This window comes from Chrysemys picta, chromosome 10, assembly GCF_011386835.1.
Source record: "Chrysemys picta bellii isolate R12L10 chromosome 10, ASM1138683v2, whole genome shotgun sequence".
NCBI lineage: Eukaryota > Metazoa > Chordata > Testudines > Emydidae > Chrysemys > Chrysemys picta.
In genome coordinates this window covers 85,633,996-85,653,308 of record NC_088800.1, presented here as the reverse complement: position 1 = coordinate 85,653,308, position 19,313 = coordinate 85,633,996, and the positions used below count along the sequence as shown (strand labels likewise).

The window sequence follows — 19,313 nt, the reverse complement described above, 5'->3', positions numbered from 1 at the left end:
CAACACCAGCACCGATCCAAGGATGCTGATGGGCTGGAGGGAGCCCTCAACAAGCTGGTACAGACTGTGCGTGCTTCGCTGGGTGGCGGACGCTGGATGCCCCCCAATGGCTATTACTGGCAATGAGGTTTGTTCTCTGACCTCTAAGATCTTAGCCAGTTTCTTGCTGCTTTTCAGCTCCAGGGAAGCCTTGCAGATACACTCATAGCTGGCTCTGATCTCCTCTGCCTTCTCCTGCAGGGTGGTCTTGCAGTAAAGGCTTCGTAGCCGGGTTTTATATTCTGGTACTGATAACATCTGAGAAAAAAGGGAGCAACAAATTACTGGGGTCACCGTTGCTTAACTCCCTTCCCTCCCACTTAACATGCAGTGTTCCCCTTAATGCAGAATTTCCCTCTACTGTGAAACAGTGCTTGCCTGCCCTCTCTCAGGTATCACTGGGTGGCAACTGTGGGTAGCTGCTGATGTTTTTAATCAGCAATAGCTTTCAACTCACTGCCACAGACTGGGTTTAATGCCAGTATCCACCAGAGAGTCTATCACTAGGAAGAAACTCACAGCTGGGCAAAATTGCACAATCAAATCTCAAGCTCGATTGTTTGGTAGCACTAATTTGTCACAATTCCCATCTATTTACATGGCAAGGGAGATTCGGGAGACCCAAGTGGCAGAGCCTGAGGTCAAAACGCTTTACTTTGGTACCTGAATGCAGGGCAGTTCACAATGCCTGGCCACATACTTATATGTTATCAGCGAAACCAAAACTCAAGAGCAGATCTGGCTATTCCACTGAACACACACCTGCCCCCACCCCAATAGTGCTGTGCATCCAATACTAACAAGCAGATCACAGAATTCTGAAAATCCTTTCCTCTCGGCATGGTGTTCCTGGGCTGTAAGCATGAAAGCCGCTCAGAACATTGCATTATTTCCCTAAAAAAGGAGCCAGCTCTACGAAACCTACTAACCATTAAGAGGAAATGCAACCCTGGATTCTGGAACTTCCTCCCTGACTCACTTCCACCCTCCCGTCATTAAACCAGTTTTTTTAAACACCCTCCTGCCAAGAATCCTATGAGCCCTGAGTCTTGTCTCAAAAAAACCACTGGCAAATTAGACCAGAGAAAAGCTACAATTAAAACCAAGTCCAGTTAATAATCGCAGAGGTGCCAAGATGTGAGCTAATCCTCCCTGCTCAACCATGGGGATTCCCAGGTGCTCCACCTCCCTCCCTGGGTCTGCATAATGTGGGTTTAGGCTGCAGGCTCTACAGGGCTGAGACCCGTGAGTGTAAAGGGCCCAGCACACTCTTGGTGCTACACAGTTTTATAACACCTGTAGCTGTTTGATTTGATGCAGGTTAGTCTATGAAACAACGTGCAATTATTCTCCTACAGCTGGCTGAACTGGCTGGATTTCCAGCAGGACCATCCCAGTGACACCGCAGCGCCCATGCCTTCCCCAGGCCCAACCACATGGCAGCTACCTGCAGGACAAACTGGTCTGGCTCACTCAGCTTGCTGGGATTGTCCTGGTAGTTCTGGTACTGCTGGACCTCCTCTGCGTCAGGCGCGTACAGCAGGAGCTGCTTGATGTGAGAGGACTCCAGGCGGTCGCTCTCCATTGTCATGAGAATCTGGCGCAGCTCGATGTGCGAGAGCTTGAGGTGGGCTATCAGGATGGCTGGGGAGGAGGAGGAAGGGCATCAGCTGGGGCAAAGGGAGGAAGCAGACTCCAAAGGCTGGTTACATTCTATGTGAATAGTAGTGTCAGGGTGGACACCCCGAAGGGAAGCTCCATAAGGGCAGGAGGGCAGTCTCTTGGCCTCTCTGCTGAGACTGTTGGCAAGAGGGCCACCTGTTTTTTGTGATGTGGACACCTGCCCAACAGGAACTGGGCCGGGACAGTTCTATCTTCTCACCCGAGCCACCAAACCACCATCAGATGGTGAGAACTTTCAGTCACTACCCAGCTGGGCTGGATCGGAAGATGTGATCCAGAGGTAGGAGACTCCATTCCCGTTCCCGCCCCCTTTATCCAAAATGCTCATTTACAAATATCCAAGTGGAAGCAATGCAGGGGATTAGCCTGGGTGACAGAGCAGAAGCCTTCATGCATGTCAGGGTCTAGTCTCCCCATGGGGCTCCCCTAGGATTAATGGGATTCAGGTGCATGATAAAGTCAGATATTTAATGGTAACATTCTGCCTTGTCCTATGCAGTGCACAGGGGATGGAGGACACCTCACAGCATTCCCATGCAGGAGCCAGGCAGAATGGTGACCTGTCGTTCTACTGAATGCTAGGCAGCAGGGCCAAGCTAAGTGTCCACGTGCATTCCTTGGATTCAAGGGGGAGTGGCCAAGTTGTCTGGGGTCACAGTCCAGCCCTCCCCCCTCCCCCATCTATGTGCCTGCTGGGGCCTCATCCAGAGGCAGGCTCTGGGGCAATGCACACCGATCCATACTGGAGCAGTTGTAAAGATCAGCTGAGTGTGCTGCCCTCAGGTGCTTCTGGTCATGTTCGGCAGCGTCCTCTGCTTTGCACCTCCTCCCCGCCTGCCACTCTCCACAATGCAGGGAGAAAAGCCTCATTCCTGGGGCTGCCCCATTATCTGGAGCGCTATCCACCCCACTCCACGCCAGTGAGTCACAGCCCATCTTTATAGTTCTCCTTCAAGCCTTCCTCTCGTTAGCTTAAGGCTGACTGTCTCTGCTGGCCTACAAAGGACACTGTATTGCAGTGGTCTCTATTGTCCTGTACTGACCACTGCACCCAGCCAAGCTGGGATGTACCTATTTATCTTTGCTCTCTTTTTACCTTTCCAGTTCTCTATACTGCCAGGTACTGCCGTTCCATCTCAGGACCTGTTTAGGGTTTTGCTTCCACTCTGACATTTTACTTACATGTGTTGTAGGCCTTTTTGTGAGACAAAATTTCAACCACGTCTTTCTTTTTAAAGGATTCAGGCAACAGAGTTGGCTCTGGAAGAGAAACTGAAAGATTTAATCAGATGTAAGGACGGGCTCAGTTGACTCCAGCACCGAGGAAACTGGGCTGAAAACAGTGAGATAATGAATGAGAGTGAGGAGACATGATGCTTTGGGCACAGGAATGGCTCCGGGAATCCTTGAATTCTGTAATTCAAAGATCTCCTGAATGGAAGACTCACGCTGAGCTGAAAAAGGTAAAACAAGAGGTGAGAGACACAGAAAAATCCCAGATTGCGCCAGAAACTTAACTGGGTGAGTTAGTACCACCTCACCCTGCCAAAAAGCCTCGCAGACTAGCACCCTTGAATGACCCTCCAAAACCACTATGTTCCCATATCAGATTTATTACCTAAGCACAGAAATCCCACTCCGATTTTATTCTTCTCAATTCAAGTGAGTCATAGACTGCCTTTCTAATGGTTAGTCATACCTTCCTCCCACACCCAGGAGAGCAATCGGAAGTTACCCATCCACCTTCCCCCAGGAGACAGACAGGTTATCACATCCCCATGCCCCACAAGAGACAGACCTGACCTTATCCCCCTCCTCCCCCACACTCTTTTTCAGCTATGGAACTGATTTTCATTCATTAAAGGTTGTTCTGCTAGGAAGGCAGACCAGGACTCCTGAGCTCATGCTTAGAGCTCCACCTGGAGTTCTTTCTAGCCCATTCAGTGCTGTTAGGGCGGGGAGCCGAGATACAGCTGCATGAGAACCAGTAAGTGAAACTGAACATATAAAGTGAAACTGTCCAGCTGAGTTTCACAGCCCCATTTGACTGAAATGCAGACAATAAACAAACAGCATCACTGGAGAAAATTAAGGGAGATTTTAAAATAATCTCCACTTTAATAATCTGAGATGTTATTTAGTATCGTGTGGAAGAATTATTGGTAGACCACTATATATGACTTCTGTGATGACAGTGTCCCTGGAAATAGGCATTATCTCATTGATTACTTAGGGAACACTTTATGGTGAAAGAACTATCTGTTCTGTGTCAGCTCTGGGTTCTAGTGGCAGTATGGCTGTTCATAAGTGGTTTACTTACTTGCAGGTTTATGAGTTCCAAAATGAAGCTCCAGGTCGAGGTATTTGACCATATCACTCAGTTTGTCATAATCTGAGTCTTCTCCAAGCTGCAGGAGGAGGAATATAGTCAGTAAGACCCTGTCCCAGGAGATCTCCATGCTGCACATCCCCATTCTGCGCTGCATTCCCACCCCAAAAGCCCTAAACTATGCAGCCCCAGAATACCTAGAGGCAGGTGCATTTTTGTGACATTTTCCTTATAACTGGGGTTTGCCCACTACAAAGCCACTGCAGATACTGGAGTCTATGTGGTCATGAATTTCTCTCTTAAAATGTCCTGGAACGGAGGTATTTTTTATATCAGAGTCTGACTACATCCCATGGGATCATTCTCTGTTCAGAAGAAAGAAAGGAACCTGGTGATTCAATCCTCCAGCATTGCTGCTTGCAGACAGTCCCATTGGAGTTAACTTAGAAGATTGTATGACATTTAAATTAAAAACAGTAACTCTTCAGCATGTTTCTTGGGCAGATATTATTTCACTAATGCATACGATGGGAATTACAGAAACCTCAAGTGCCTTTTGCATCCAAAAAAATCACTAAGCAGAAATACTTCATTCCCAGCCCCCCCAAAAGGGGAGTGAGAAACAAATGTACAGGCCGAGTACTCCAAGTTAATTCATTGAATAAAATCACTTGGGGAATAGGGATCCGCATGAGAGACTGCCCAGTTGTTAATTTCTACGTTTTCTAACACTGTTTAGGGAAGAAAGTACATGGCTTGAAATTTAAGTCTCACTGGACTCAGCTTTTTCCAAATCAATTCAAAACAACTAAAATTCACCTCAATCAAGTCAAATCCTATCATTTTAGCTGAGATAAGCAGCTGAGTTCTGTGTCACCACCAGAGGGCGAATCACAGCCTGCCTGGCACAGGTCAATAATACTGTCTAATAAACATCACTTCTGGTTCTAGCCTCTTCTCCATCTCTCCAGTTATAATGCACCCATCCCTGTGATACCTGGGTGCCATTCTTCTGCTTTCCAGCATGCTCACAATTTTTAGCACACCCCTGTTGATAAAACTGCAATTTCCTATGGCTGGTGATTGATGAAACCCCTGCTCACACTGACCAAGCCACATGGATATAAAGGAATATTCCGCAGAGCGCGGCTGGGGCAGATCTTACTGGATATGTTTTCCAGTACTAATCACAGCTGACCCTTATGTGGTCCTTTGGGTTCTGATCCAAACAAAGCAAGGATGAAATTAAGTGAGAGGCACCATAAGAACTGCCACCTTGGGATAGATAAGTGAGTCCACCTGTTTCAGTTTCTTGCCTAAGGAGTGGCCAACCCCTGATATTCCAGGGGGAGGGAAGAACACCCCCACAGAATGCACCTGGCCAACTGGAAATGCTGCTGCACATGGGGAAATCTTCTTTCCCGACCCCTATAGTGTAGGCCTTGGAGCCGGAGATTTGATTACTTGGATTGTTACTTTCCTGATGTAGACTTCAGTACTGGACCCAATGTCATCCTGCCCTGACTGAGCCTGAGTGCTGGGTTCCATACGGTACCTGCCCCCAGATGGTGCCTTCCGAGTTCTCCACTTGCTCCCAGCGCAGCCGTTTGACACTCATGTGGCTGGACTCGCTCCTGCGATGTACGAGGCCCCGCTGCAGCAGGGGGGGTGCACATGGCACTGGTGGGGGAGGCGGGGGAGGGGGAGGGGGAGGAACTGGGTGTAAGTGACTCCCTAGGGTTTTGGAGAGTGGGGAGGAGATATTTCTTGTGGCCTCTGAGCTCAGAGTGACTGGTCTGGAGTCATGGAACTGTGGCGGGGGTGGGGGCGGACTGAGGGGAGGAGGGGGGATGTGATCAGATAGGGTGGAGTAGGTCAGAGAGCTCCCTTCATCGCTGCTGCTGATGTACTCGCTGGCACTGCTCATGTCATTGGTGACATAGCTGCCCTGGTCGTCATGGAAACTCATCTGATTTGGGAAAAAGAGAATGTAACTACACCATGAGAAAAGCTTCTACCCCCAGCCACTGGGCACAACGGCCCATCAAGGTACAAGCTAAAGCTCGAGTTAGCACAACTCGTCAGCTGTTAACATGACCACTCTGTAGTGTGGACGCAGGCTAGCACCTAGGACACAATTCACTGGGGAAGAATTCACAGCTTCCTGCAGTGCAAAGAAGCATGGACTGAGCCCTCACGGGAGGAGTGCAGCACCTGTGTGTGGCTGCTCTCACTCGAGCTAGGCGGACTGGAGAGCAGTAATGTAAGTTAACTCTACAGTGCAATCAGGCCCTGGGAGAGCTCCCTGCCCCAGGATCGCAGTGCTTTGCTGTACAGCCCAGAACTCTCCTTCATAGTCCCCATCCAACTACTTCTGCAGGAGCCTCCCCGAGACAGAGCCACCAAGCTGCTCCCTCCTGCTCTCTGGGTGTGATGCGACTGTACCTCACCGATCGTCCCAACAGGGAACCCAACCCCTGAGCGCAGCCCTGTCCAGGTCCCCTTACTCACCTCCTCGTAGTCATTCTCGGGTGTGAGGAAGTCATCCACGATGGTGACCCTGTGTCCCAGCTGCTCACTCAAGGCGTCCAGGAAGCGATCTGTGTCCCGGCTGCGTGGGGGCCTGGAGAAGGTGAAGAGCTTCTTCCGTCGAGACAGGGGGCTGAGCGCGTAGTCCATGTGCTTGGGGGAAGGGGCAGGGCTGCTGTCTAGGCTGACGTAGGGGTTGGATTCTGTGCTGCTGGGGGAGGGGATGCTGCTGTGTGGGTGGTAATAGCACTGCTGGGAGGGCAAAGGATCACTCTGCCAGGAGATCGTCATCCCCGACTTCCGAACACCTGCAGGAAACAAACAGTGCTGCAGACTAGACTCCTCCAAGCCTACATCTCATTTGAAAGCAGGGCTATGAACATTTCCTGTGGTCTAACACGGATGCCTAGCCTTCACCCAGCCATGGGTCACTAGAGCAAACTGTTTGGCGCTCCAACGTCTGTGTACAATACAGCAACCTGGAAATAAAGGTGCAACCTAGAGAGATGAGAGTTGCCAGCATGCAGTGATCTATCCTGATCCGAGCAGAAGCTTCTGAGATCAAACCAGAGCATGGCAACGCCCCACTCCTCCCCACTGAAGATAAAGGTCACATTCTAGAACTCTGTGGGCCCCCTTAGACTCAGAGGCTGCACTGTTGCCTTCCTTAGCATAAAAAGTTGCTGTGATGCGGTGCACACACCCAACACTGACCAAGAAGGGGTTAATTAGAGCCTCTGGGTTCCATCAACCCTGCCCCAATGCACCTGTGAGAGCTGTCAAGCCTGGAGGAAGAGTTAAAAGGGGGAAAGCCCAGCTCAATAGTGGCTGACCAGCAGAGAGAGGGGACGTCTTGCGCTAGCTCCTTGAAAGAAGGAGTGGGCGGGGCCAGGGGATATTTAGAGACTACCTGAAGGAAGGTGTGGCTGGGGCCAGGATCTACCCGTCTCTGGAAAGCGTCTCCCTGGGGGTAGGTAGGAACTGTTACACTTCACACAACTAATGTGTTTTTCTTTTGGACCTGGGAGATTGTGCTTCTTGCCCTGCCCAAGCTCTGCTTAAGGTCAGAGTATTACCAGGGGAGCCAACAGACCCTTCTCCTCCAAAGGGGATGACTGCCTGCAATAAACCTATGTTGATTTCACCCTAATGGAGCAGTAATTTGTCATGAGACCTCAAATGACTCGATCCCGGGTGCAAAGAGAAATGTAACGTAATCCTGGGACTGCATAACTAGCACCAAACCCGCATGTTGCGGGTCATCATACCAGCTAGAGCAAATGAACCACCTCTATCCCAAAACCAGGAGAAGGAAAGCCTCTACCTGCAGCGTTTGCCTGGTCTGGGACAGGAGGTGAATCTCTGTGTGGGGGGGCATTAGCCATCTTTCCTGCAAAGCTGCTGATCAGGCGATTTTCTAACTCTGCATAGACAGCTGACATCTGAAAGCAAAAAGAAAAAAACAACCATAAATGTCCAACTCTGGAAATGTCTGAAAACCAGTGATGTAAAAGAGGAAGGCTCTGTGTCCCATCCCTGATCCCAACTGCTCTCTATTATTGATTGCATTAAAAAATCGCCCTTTTTTAAGGAGCATTTGACACTAAGGGAAGATGGTTCCCTTTTTTCTGAATCTCACACCGTTCACTCTCTCTGATTAGGTTGTACCAAAGCTTTGAAAGATGCCAGTACTGTTAAAGCAACTGACTGCCAGGGTAATATGTTTAGAGAGCCGCTCTGATGAGGTGCTGAAGGGATTGTTTCTGGCATGGGAAGCAGATGCCCAGGTGATAAATGTGCATGCAGCACCCTTAGCACCCTTCCCTTGTTTATCTGCCTTCTGATGTGAACATAAAATCAAGTCAAACTGTTCTGCTGCCCTGTGAAGTCAAAATGTTACATAGTCATCGAGCAAGAGCTGCCCAGGAAAGCTCTTCTCTCCCAGCCACCACTTTCCTCACAGAAAACCCACCCAAACAGCTGCACACATAGATAGCCAAGGTTCAAACCATTTTGGGGTTGGGAGTCTCTGGAAGGGATGTGCCATCACCCGCTTGCCTCTCTCCAGGCGTCAGTCGAATTGATACTTCCCCGGTGTCGCTGTGACCTGCTGGGAAGGAAAGAACTGCCAGTGATGTCCCCTGTATGAGCATCCTTTGATTTCACTGCTGCACCTGCCCACCTCTCACTAATCAGAGAACAGGGAACATCCACTCACACGAGACTAAGAGCCTGATCTCATCTTCCCTGTGGACCCAAATATCTCACTCCCTTCAGCAGAATCTTTGATGCAGAACAAGGATAGTTCAGACTTTATGGACTGTACGGACCCCAAACCCTAAATGAATGGTGACATATTTCCTGCTGCACTGTGGGTAATTTGCTAAAATCTTCATTTAAATTGCCATCTACACTGTAGGATAGGGTCACCCACTAGGGAAAATATTTGTGTAGACCAGGCAAATGTGCGAAAATATTTTAATTATGACACTGAGCATAGAGACACCAGACATCACATGTGCAATTAGATGTGGCCTAGTGACTGGCATACAAGCCTGGCAGCAAGGAACAGTGGAATGCTGCCTGCATTTCAACAGCTACTCCTATGCTTGAGGGCAAGACACTTTGCCTCTCTGTTTATAAAATGAGGATATTAGTGTTAACCTGCCTACCTTGCTAGTGGGTTGGTGTGAGGCTTCATGTAATTTCTCACTGTTTGAAAGGTGCTCGGTGTTATTATTACAGTATAATCAATAGGTTTCAGAGGGGTAGCTGTGTTAGTCTGTATCAGCAAAAACAACGACGAGTCCTTGTGGCACCTTAGGGTACATCTACACTACAGGGGGGAGTCGATTTAAGATACGCAAATTCAGCTACGTGAATAGCGTAGCTGAATTCGACGTATCGCAGCCGACTTACCCCGTTGTGAGGACGGTGGCAAAATCGACTTCTGCCGCTTTCTGTCGGCGGCGCTTACTCCCACCTCCGCTGGTGGAGTAAGAGCGCCTATTCGGGGATCGATTGTCGCGTCCCAACGGGACGCGATAAATCGATCCCCGAGAGGTCGATTTCAACCCGCCGATTCAGGCGGGTAGTATAGACCTAGCCTTAGAGACTAACACATTTATTTGGGCATAAGCTTTCGTGGGTTAAAACCCACTTCATCAGTGATGCACTTTACTAGTGTTGCACAATTTTTCAGCACCAGTTGCACAGTCTTTAGTACAACATTGGAAGGAAGGAACATTACCCAGTTTGTCAATAGGTATTTCTAATGTATCCATCATAGTGCTATCAAGGCATCTTGTTACTGGAACACCAAAGATTTTCTTCTTTTTTATTAAATCCCTGGACATTTTTTCATTAGGACACTTCACCCTAGTTGTCATGTGCTGGATAACAGATGACTCCAGAATCACTGCAAATGAAAAACCCATGCCACAGATTCTGAGCTGTGACCAGAATAAAAGCAGGAGCATGAACAGTGAGAGTGAGACGAGGTAAGGGCTGGGACTCACAGGGTTATGATGGGGGAGTATGCAGATAGAACAGCTTTCCTAGGACAGCCACTCCACTAGCAACAGGCCAGCAGGCATATTCCTAAACTCATTTTCCTCTGTGCCAAATGTGTCAGAATCAGGGTGTTTTTTCTGCAGTTGCCATTAACAGCTGGACTTTGTCCATTCAGAGCAAATGGGTCAAAGTCAGACCTGGTGTGAGTGGGTGGCACACCACGGCTTTCTCTGGAGATGTGCCTGCTTGCACCAGGGTTGAATTTGGCCCTAGATGTGGAGATAAAAATATTTGGGCTGAAAGGAATGTAAATCTCTCCATCGGCTCTTTAACATTTGGAAAGAGTTAAAGACAGGGATTAAAAAGAGTTTCCTCCCTGGCAGTCACTCACCCGTGTTTCTAAATGGAACTGGGAGTCTGAGCCTGCTCTCGGGAGAAGTGGCCACAGTGGCCAATCAAACCATTAACCTCAGGCCAAAGAACCAGATCAGCCATAATGGGGAGATGGGCTGCAACTCAAAGCTGGGCAAATCAGTGTAACCAAAACTTCTAACTGAGTTCAAACATTGTCAGTCCTTCCCACCCTGAAGCATTATTGCTCATGGTCAGAGGAGTCCCAGGGGCGTCTTACTTCCTGCTGGGCCTGGAGGAGTTAAAATACAGCCAAGGGACAGATCCCCATCCCATTCCATGCCTTTGTGCTATAAAAGGACACCCAGATGGAGTAGAGCCAGCATCCAGGTGTGTGTTGGGGCAGAGGGGACATGGCTGGAATACCTTGTACTCCAGTGATCCTGGGCCAGCCGCATGGCCCCAATAGCTTATGCATAATGCCACCTTTGCTCCCCTTCTTGGGGACTGGAATCCTGGGGTCCTCACTCAGTCCTCAGGCAAAGTGCCCATTGCCTTCAATAAAGCTTGCCTGAGTAAATGCTGAGTAAGGCCTTTAGGCTTTGGGCTACTGAAATCAATAGGTAAAACACCTGAGCAAGACCTGAGTAAAATCTAGAGAAGGAATTTAGGATTTGCAGCTCAATAGGCAGAAATTCACCAGGCACCCTGCAAATCCAGCAGGTGTGGGTAGCTTGGGTGACATTCAAAGTGGCCCCTGTGTTTTTGGATGTTCATCTGAATATCTGGCACTTGAATCTCTGCTAGCAATAAATAGCAGGCAGGCTGATACCATCCTCCAGTTTAGATTCTTTGTCATACTGACCTAGAAACCCCTTTTTGAACAAGTGGTTTGTACAATAAAGACAGCTGGAAATCTGCTGGGTATGGGTTATTCCCACCAGTCTCCTTTCGGTTTGGGACTAGTTCACTCTCAATATTATTAGGACAACAGGTCACGCTTCCCTCCTGCTCTGTTTTTTCAGAAGGGCAACTGAGGACAATATTCCTAACCTCACAGCTGCCAAATATCTGTCTGGAATCTGAGGCTTCCCTCTGGCTAATGCAGTTGTCTTGGATTCCATGCATTAATATCAGGCACAGGAAATCCCCCTCAACAGCAGGTTACTGGATTCTCCCAGTAGAAATGTCTTCTAACTGGCGGCTCTGACAGCATCCTCCTTTGACAGCTCAGTAACACTACAGTCCCTGTTAATGGTGACAAGTTCATATGAGGACTTAGGTTCCCATTTCTAAACACCCCATTATCCCCCTGTTAGAGGCACAGGAGGCTATTACATCAGAGGAACATGGCTGGTTATGGTGAGTCGCATGGTACTGAGAAACGGATGAGTGAGAAAGCGCCGCAGGCAGACTTCTATTCCACGCTGGGTGCCAGCTGCTAACGGGACGTGGATTGGCTGTGACTGCATGTCAAACTATCAAGAGGGATCTGGCAGAGAACTGAGGTGGGAGGATGCAACCAGCAGCAGTGTAATGCTCTCCTGGGGAGAGCTGCAGGGGTTTCAGGATGTTGGAAGAGGCCCTGCAGGAAGGTTAGAAGACTGTGGCTTACCAGTGGGAGGGAGAATGAGGTGTTTGTGGAGGACAGAAGGAAGGCTATATCTATCCCTCAGTGCAGTTTGCGCACTGAGAGCAGCTGGACGGGTTAACGAGCCAGGACCCCCTTCAGAACCAGCGTTTGTGGTCCTGGGGGCTTTCCAAACACCATTTTAGGTGTGAACCTGGGGAAGTCTGGACAAGCAATGATGAGATCTAGAAAGAACTATGGATCCAGACAGACAGAAGTGAGCCTCATCCCTTAATGCTGCAGCAAGATTTATCCCTGGAAGAGCCCCGGGGCGGAATGTGCAGAATGGTTTAGATTATTGCTAATCCACTGGCCTGGCAGCCCACTGTAATTCTCCCTGGCTGTCCCTCTAAACAATGTTAGGGATCCTGAATAAATAACTTACAGGCTCAGCCCAGGCAGCTTTCACATTAGGACTTTCTGATGTTAAACAGTTTGTTCCTTGTCGGAACAAAAGTGGATTTGCTGCCAAGGGCTGTGAGCCTGACTCTCTGCTAGCTTGTACCTAGTGCTGCTATTGAGACCAGTGTCAAATCAAGGACTGGGCCAGAACAACAGCTAGAAATCCTGACTCTTGGGTCTGCGTCTTAACAACCAGGCCCGCTGGGCCCAGGATAAATGGGAAACAGCCGCAGGAGCTCTCCAAAGGGAATCTTCATAGAGCAATAAATGACCTACCTCCTGTCCCACCTTCCTCAAGGCCTCGCGTTCGAATGCTTCCCCGACATCCTGAGGCCCCTCGAACCGAAGTCCGGGGCCGTTCCTCTGCCTCTGGCTCTGCTGCAGCTGCAAAGAGACTTGATAAGTTACCATGTGTCTTTGCAAGATGCACTGGCTCCCAGTGCTCCTCACTTACCATCTTCCTATTCATCACAGAGGAACAACCCCAGGGACATTCAGGTTTGCAGCTGCCCTTGACCACAAAGTTCTGTGAGCCTGAAATCCCACCCCCCACATGGGGACAGGATCCCAGCATATATGGCTCATCAGGAATGACTCCAGAGGGAAACAGTCAACCTTCTCTTTTCCGCCCTCTAGGAATGGGCTCCTGGCATGCAAAGCAGTCTGTACTGCAGTGCTGCAATGCAAGCTGTAAGAAGAATTCTCCAAAACCACATGGTTGATGCTGGTGTTGGGTAAAATAATCTTAGCATTACATCAGAACCTAGAGGCTATGATGTTCAGTGCCAGGCAGGTAGGCACTCAGACAGACATCCATGAAACATTACCACAGTGGAGACGACCATTTGGTTTGGAACCAGATCAAATGAAGAGCTGCCCCAAATCTGGGGAGGTCTGGCCTTCATGTTCCCAAACATGGGTATGCACACACTGTACCAGAGTACATGGAAAGTCACGTGAGCACAGACTGACCTTTTATGGAAGGGAGCACATCCATCACTTCCTAATTGTAAGGTCTGAATACCAGGAACTCCTGGTTTTAATCCTGCCTCTGAAACTATGTGGCCTTGGGTAAGTCACTTCCACACCCTGTGCTTCACCTCCCTCATCTGTAGAATAGGACCAGTAATGCCAACTCCTTGTAGGTTATTCTTAAATTACTATCTGTAAAGTGCTTTGAAGATGAAAAGTGATGTGTACGTGTCAAACAGTATTATTAATCCACTCAGAAGCCCAAGCTCACATCAAATGACCTGAAGTAGATACATATCTAATCTAACCATATACACGGGGGAAAGGACTAACCTTAGAATAGCATCACCTGTAAAATACATATATGTGCATGAAAAAGAGTACATACATGTACAGCGGGCACAATTACATGTTTGTAGCACATTTTACTTGTGCAACTTAAATGCCTATGTTTGAAAACTGCACTCATAGAATAGGAAAGGATGACCCACTCTCTACCAGTGTTAAAATAAATTAAAACAGGCAACTGAAATCAAGACTTCAAATCTGTCTCCTGACATGATTCGGATGTTAATAATAATATCATTTAAAGTTTTCATTTTGAATATCAGGGCCCAGCTGCTTGGAATGCTCATGTAAAAATATGAACGTTTGCCCACTTATTCTGAATGCACAAACGCAGTCATGTTAATTGTATGTGCAAATTAGGTGAGCAAATACACAAGCATTTTTGCATGCTCAATTCAGAACATTTGTGCCTACACTGCAAGAGCTGGTTGCCCCTACACAAATGACTTTTCCTTTGTAAACAGATTGTGTAAAAAAAAAAGTGTGTCTAAACAAGTCCTCCCCTTCTTCAAATTGAAAACTCTTTCCTGCAGTTTTAGCCATGTTTAAAATAAACTTATCAGCAAAATGTAAATGGTTTAAAACCCAGGAATTTAAAAGTAATTAACAAATCTAGATACAAAGATTAAAACCTTTCATTCTAAATTTACCCTCTGCCTTTTTGCTGTCTGATTGTGAAGCACATAATCCACAGCAAACCACAGTTGGTTTGTATGTTGCCACAGCAACAACAGATAGTGACAAGTAAGAAAAGGTAGGTGCAGACTCCTTCACTGCAGGATGCAATGTGATTTGCTAATGCCACCCTAAATCTCTGTGATAGAACAAAACCTCCTAGGCAGAGGCTGGAATCAAGCATGTTTCTCACTTTCTTTGTGTGATCTTTGATGGGCCTTAATTTTAACTGAACCCTAATTGTAGACATTTATTTATGCCACATGTTGGTGACATCAGGGGAGAAATTGCATCCATTAAGCAGCTCTTCGACTGTCTCAGATGCATTTTTAAGACAACCTACCACAAAAATATTTTTCTTTCTTTCCCCCAAAATGTGGAGTTTCCTCCCAAAATTACACTGGTCCAAGGTGCAGGAAGAGCAGCCTTCAGTCCTGGACCAATCCCAGGTTTAAAGATCAATATCTCATGAATGATCAGGGCTAGAAACAGAGAGTCCTGATTCTGCACTGTCCTGTACCCTGGATAGTCATTTACATATGTGCAAAGTGGATGTACAACACTGCCATTCTGATCAGGTAGAATTTTACACCCAGTCTTCACAGGTGTGAGTGACTATACAAGGTGCAAGGCAGGGGAGAATCAGGCCCCGGAGCTCTGTCCCATTCAAGAAAGGCTGGCAAGCCACCCTTTCCTATGAGAATTCACCACTTTTTTCAAGCCCTAGCACAACACAAGATATTCAACCTAACCTCCAGTAATCTTAAGCTGCTCTTGACAATGTGATAACATGCAACAAGACCCAATCCCCAGGGAAGTCATGAGACACAGCGTGCACATGTCAGAGTACAGGAGCTTTCCTCTCACCTGCCACTGACTTGTAACCAAGGAACCTGGCAATCTTTTGCTGGCAGTGCTCCTGCTCTTCGTATGTCAATAGCTGGTAGATAAACTGCCAAATGACCTGCTTGACTGGTGTGTCCAGCACGGGGTACACATCCACTATGAGAGTATCGATGTTCCTGCACAGTTGAAAAGAGAAGGCAAGACAATGATCACCTACTTTTGCTGCAGTATTCCTTCCCATGAAAACTCCCTTTTTGTTTCATCTCTTTCTGTCCTATATCTAACTTAGATTTTAGCTCCTTAGGCAGGGGCTTGTCTCTTATTTGTCTGTGTAACTGTACTGGGCCCTTTATAAGCAGGCACTGCCAGCCCATTTGGCACTGGTACTTGACTCTTTAAAGCAAAAGAATTCTGGGAAATGTAGTTCTGCAGCAGTCCCAGAGCATGTGACTAAAGGACCATGTGATGGCCAGGCTATAAAAAGTACTGCTCTTTGGTCAGTGTGAGGATGAGATAAGACCTAAGGCTAATCCCCTTTGGAACTAAGGAAGCAGGCTTCTACAGACTACTGGAAAGGGCCTGGGAGGAGGCCTAGAGATAGGTGGAAGAAGAAGGAGCACCCCCAGGGAGAGGTAAGATTTGGTCAGGCAGTAAGTAGGAAGTGGCCCAGGGCAAAGTGAAGCCGGGGGTTCTGAGTGGAGAAGACAGCCACTGCATAGTTAAGACCCTTAAGCTGCAGCCTGCAGCGAAGGCTGGACTGGGTCTCCCCAATGGTGCCATGTAAAGATGGTGTAGAAATCTCTACACCAAGTGGGAAAGGATTGTTAAGCCTCAGAGAAGACTGATAAACGGATTGACTGTTTAGCCTGAAAAGGGCAACCTTGCATCAATGGAAGGGAACTCTCTGTGTAGGGCCAGATTCTGCTTTCTGTGATGCTGATTTAAATCAAGAGTAACGTCACTGATTTCTTAAGAGCCAAGACTGTATTTTGCATGTGGTAGCAAAGAATTCCCGGGTAAAAGGATTAAGATACTAGTCCATCCCAGTGCAGTGGTCACCTGAGAAATGGAAGCTGTTTATATTAGTGGGAAACCACAAAGATTACCCAAACTTTTCTTGAACCTCACAGAAGCTTGAAGGTTCATTTCCAGCTTTGAGCAAAGGCCAAGATTGCTCATTATTCTGGCTACCTACATCTCTGGCACAGCACCTGAGACAATCATACTTTGTTCATCTCAAACACATGTTCCATTCAAGGATCTTCAGGGGGTTTATCAGCATTAAGTAATGACCCACCCTATTCCCCTGTGTGGTAGATACTACCCCTATTTTACTAATGGGCTGGCCAGTCTTTGAGGTGAAGTGAATCATTCAGCAAATCGGTGGCAGAGTTGAAAACAAAACTTGGGAGTCTTGGCTACCAGTCATCTGCACTGGCCTCCCGAGGGATGCTGAGAATTGAAGCAATGTATGTTCCTGGCTTGCCATTTGCAGTCCTCAATACAATCAATCATTGTCCGAGACGGAGACACTGGGATTATAACGTCTGGCATGTTAGTCGGTGACAGGCAGTGTTATATCGTACAGTTCTGACCTTTCCAATGTTTTAGCATGTAACTGAGTAGCTAATTCTGTTTTGCTGTGCCTCATTTTCAGACAACCTATAGTTTCAGGCAAACTATACACAAACAAAATCAAATGAGAACATAGGAGGTGCCACAGCTGATCCAACCACTAGTCCACCAAGTCTAGCTCCCTCTCTCTTGCAGTGGCGTATAGCTGGTGTATCCGAAGGACCAAGCCTCAGGTGAATGCAGCACCTGAGAGAGGAAGTGTTAGGCTTTGTCTACACTAGGCACCTTTTAGCCACACGGCTGTGCAGGTACAGGCATGCAGTGTAGTCACTGTTTGACAACAGGAGAGAGCTCTCCTGCTGACAAAATATTTTCACCCCCAATGAGCAGCGGTAGCTTTGTGGGCAGGAGCACTTGCTCTTTTCATCGACAAAACTTTTGTCTTTCGGGAGGGGAGGAGGGGGTTAAAACCTCTAAATGACAAAAGTTTTGTCATTCAGTTGCCAATGTAGACAAAGCCTTAGACTCATTACTTTTAATATCTATGGGCACAATCCTGCTGCCACTGAAGACAAGGGCAAAACTATAATGTAAGTAGGATCAGGCCTATAGGCTGCAAAACTGCATCTTGTTAATGACCGGCACTGAAACAAAATGCAGAATACAACATCCTCTGCTCCATCAGGGAGTGCATGACTGGGGAATCTATACAGAACTGTTCTTGCCTCATGAGAATTCAAAGCAACGAATGCTGCTTAATCGGGGCAGGATTAGCACAATCTGTGTTTAAGGAGGGCTCATTCAGCCAGTGCCAAGGTGCTAAAAGGTATCTAATCAGGTGTGGAATTCTGAGCTCTGAGACACTGCCAAGTAGGGACCTGATCCTGCACTTCCTGATGTAGGCGGTAATGCTCCCATTGATTTTAGTGTGTGCAGCATCATGCCCTGAAGGTGAAGAAGAAATGAAGGAGAAGTGCTATGAACAGTGCTGTTATCGGTGCATTTGTATTTAGTAGCTTATACCACCATGGACAGTCCCTCATCTTCCATGGAGCTAAATTCTGAAAGCTTCCCTCAGAACTCCCAGTGAAATCAATGGGCCAGTCAGCTCCCTACTCCATTTGTACTCAGTCCTTACTCAGGCAAAGCTCCCAGCGAAGTCAGCAGGAGTTTGCCTGACTTCTCTGGGTAGGAGCTCTGGATTTGGCCACTGGCATTTACACCTGTAAACTTTCCATAGTAACTAATATCCAGTAGAAGGGAGAGGGGAGCCAGGCTGCTTTTCCCAATGAATGCCAAGGCTCTAAGAAAGATGGGCCTGAGCAGCCCATCCGGGGACATTATCACTCCTAATATCCAAATGTCAGGCCTGCTGATGGCTTTATCAGCACTGTATGAAAAAGATTAAGGGTCAAGGGTGGAAAACAAGTGCATTATTGAAGTTCTCAATGCCTCCATAAGATCAGTTTCAAGGCCTGCAGCAGGGCAGAGCGGATGTGTTCAATTACAGGAAGAAAAGTTTGCCAGCGGGAGGCATTCTTGTGCTAAGGCCAAGGGAACACATTAGCCAAAATGCTGAACGGAGCAATAAGAGAGGCATAAAACACAATGAAAATTAAACAAAAGGGGCTGACTGTAAGAACAGGACATGCTGTTGGCTCAGGGTCTGTCCAGGCAGCCAGAGACCCCTAGCTGCATGAAAAGAACAAGGTAATTTTTATGTTGGATTAAGGGGCAATTAGGGGTGAATCTCAAAAGGTAATAGGTTTGGATGATTCCCTGACCCCTCAGTGGGCTGGGCATCTGGCCAGATGGGGCTTTCCACCCTGTTATCTTAATGGTTTCTCTGATGGATATGTACAGGGTAGGCATGGAATACAGATCAGTCCCCCAGTGGGTGCTCATCACTTGTGGGAGAAGGGAAACTGCACCTCATGTTGCCTCCCAGCACCCTTTTCTAGCTGCTGCTTTAACAGCAGCCCTGAATATCTCAGGCATACAGGGCCTTGCGGATAGTTGGGGAACATAGCCAAGAAAGTAAGGAAATTTCAGTTGAATCCTTTACAATGTTCTGGGAAGATCCCTTCCAGGCCTTATAACAACTCAAAGAATCCATCCCAGGTTTACTCTGGGACCAGGCATAATTGGAAAGAACAAAGAGTTTCGGGCTTGATCCTGCAAGGTGCTGAGTGACTTCAACTCTAATTGAAGTCAGTGGGCATTGAGGGTGCTCAGCATCTTATAGGATCAAGTCCTTAAGCACAATAATCAGTACAGTGCAGGTATCTAGGCAATGCTGATATGGTCAATAAAGCTAATGTCTGTTCCAATCATAGAATCATAGAAGATTAGGGTTGGAAGAGAACTCAGGAGATTATCTAGTCGAACCCCCTGTTCAAAGCAGGATCAACACCAACTAAA

General features: G+C 47.6%; 1 protein-coding gene and 1 long non-coding RNA gene across 8 annotated transcripts in view; one reads left to right on the top strand and one right to left on the bottom strand.

Moving 5' to 3' along the window:
* GRID2IP (Grid2 interacting protein) overlaps positions 1–19,313 on the bottom strand; it is an 84,859-nt gene that overhangs the window by 11,063 nt on the left and 54,483 nt on the right. For 3 of the 7 annotated variants that reach the window (XM_065560283.1, XM_065560288.1, XM_065560287.1), the window contains 10 exons: positions 15,339–15,493; positions 12,753–12,860; positions 8,590–8,690; positions 7,905–8,022; positions 6,563–6,888; positions 5,607–6,020; positions 4,043–4,130; positions 2,905–2,994; positions 1,487–1,683; positions 142–297 (listed from right to left, as the gene is read on the bottom strand). In XM_065560283.1, coding sequence (XP_065416355.1) covers positions 142–297; positions 1,487–1,683; positions 2,905–2,994; positions 4,043–4,130; positions 5,607–6,020; positions 6,563–6,888; positions 7,905–8,022; positions 8,590–8,690; positions 12,753–12,860; positions 15,339–15,493 — 1,753 coding nt within the window. The remainder of the gene's footprint in view (positions 1–141; positions 298–1,486; positions 1,684–2,904; positions 2,995–4,042; positions 4,131–5,606; positions 6,021–6,562; positions 6,889–7,904; positions 8,023–8,589; positions 8,691–12,752; positions 12,861–15,338; positions 15,494–19,313) is intronic. The other 4 variants (XM_065560285.1, XM_065560289.1, XM_065560284.1 and 1 more) reach the window with 3 other exon arrangements.
* Positions 1,533–4,534, top strand: LOC122173984 (uncharacterized). Its single transcript, XR_006175115.2, has 3 exons — positions 1,533–1,666; positions 2,222–3,197; positions 4,049–4,534. It is a non-coding gene; the product is annotated as an uncharacterized LOC122173984 (long non-coding RNA).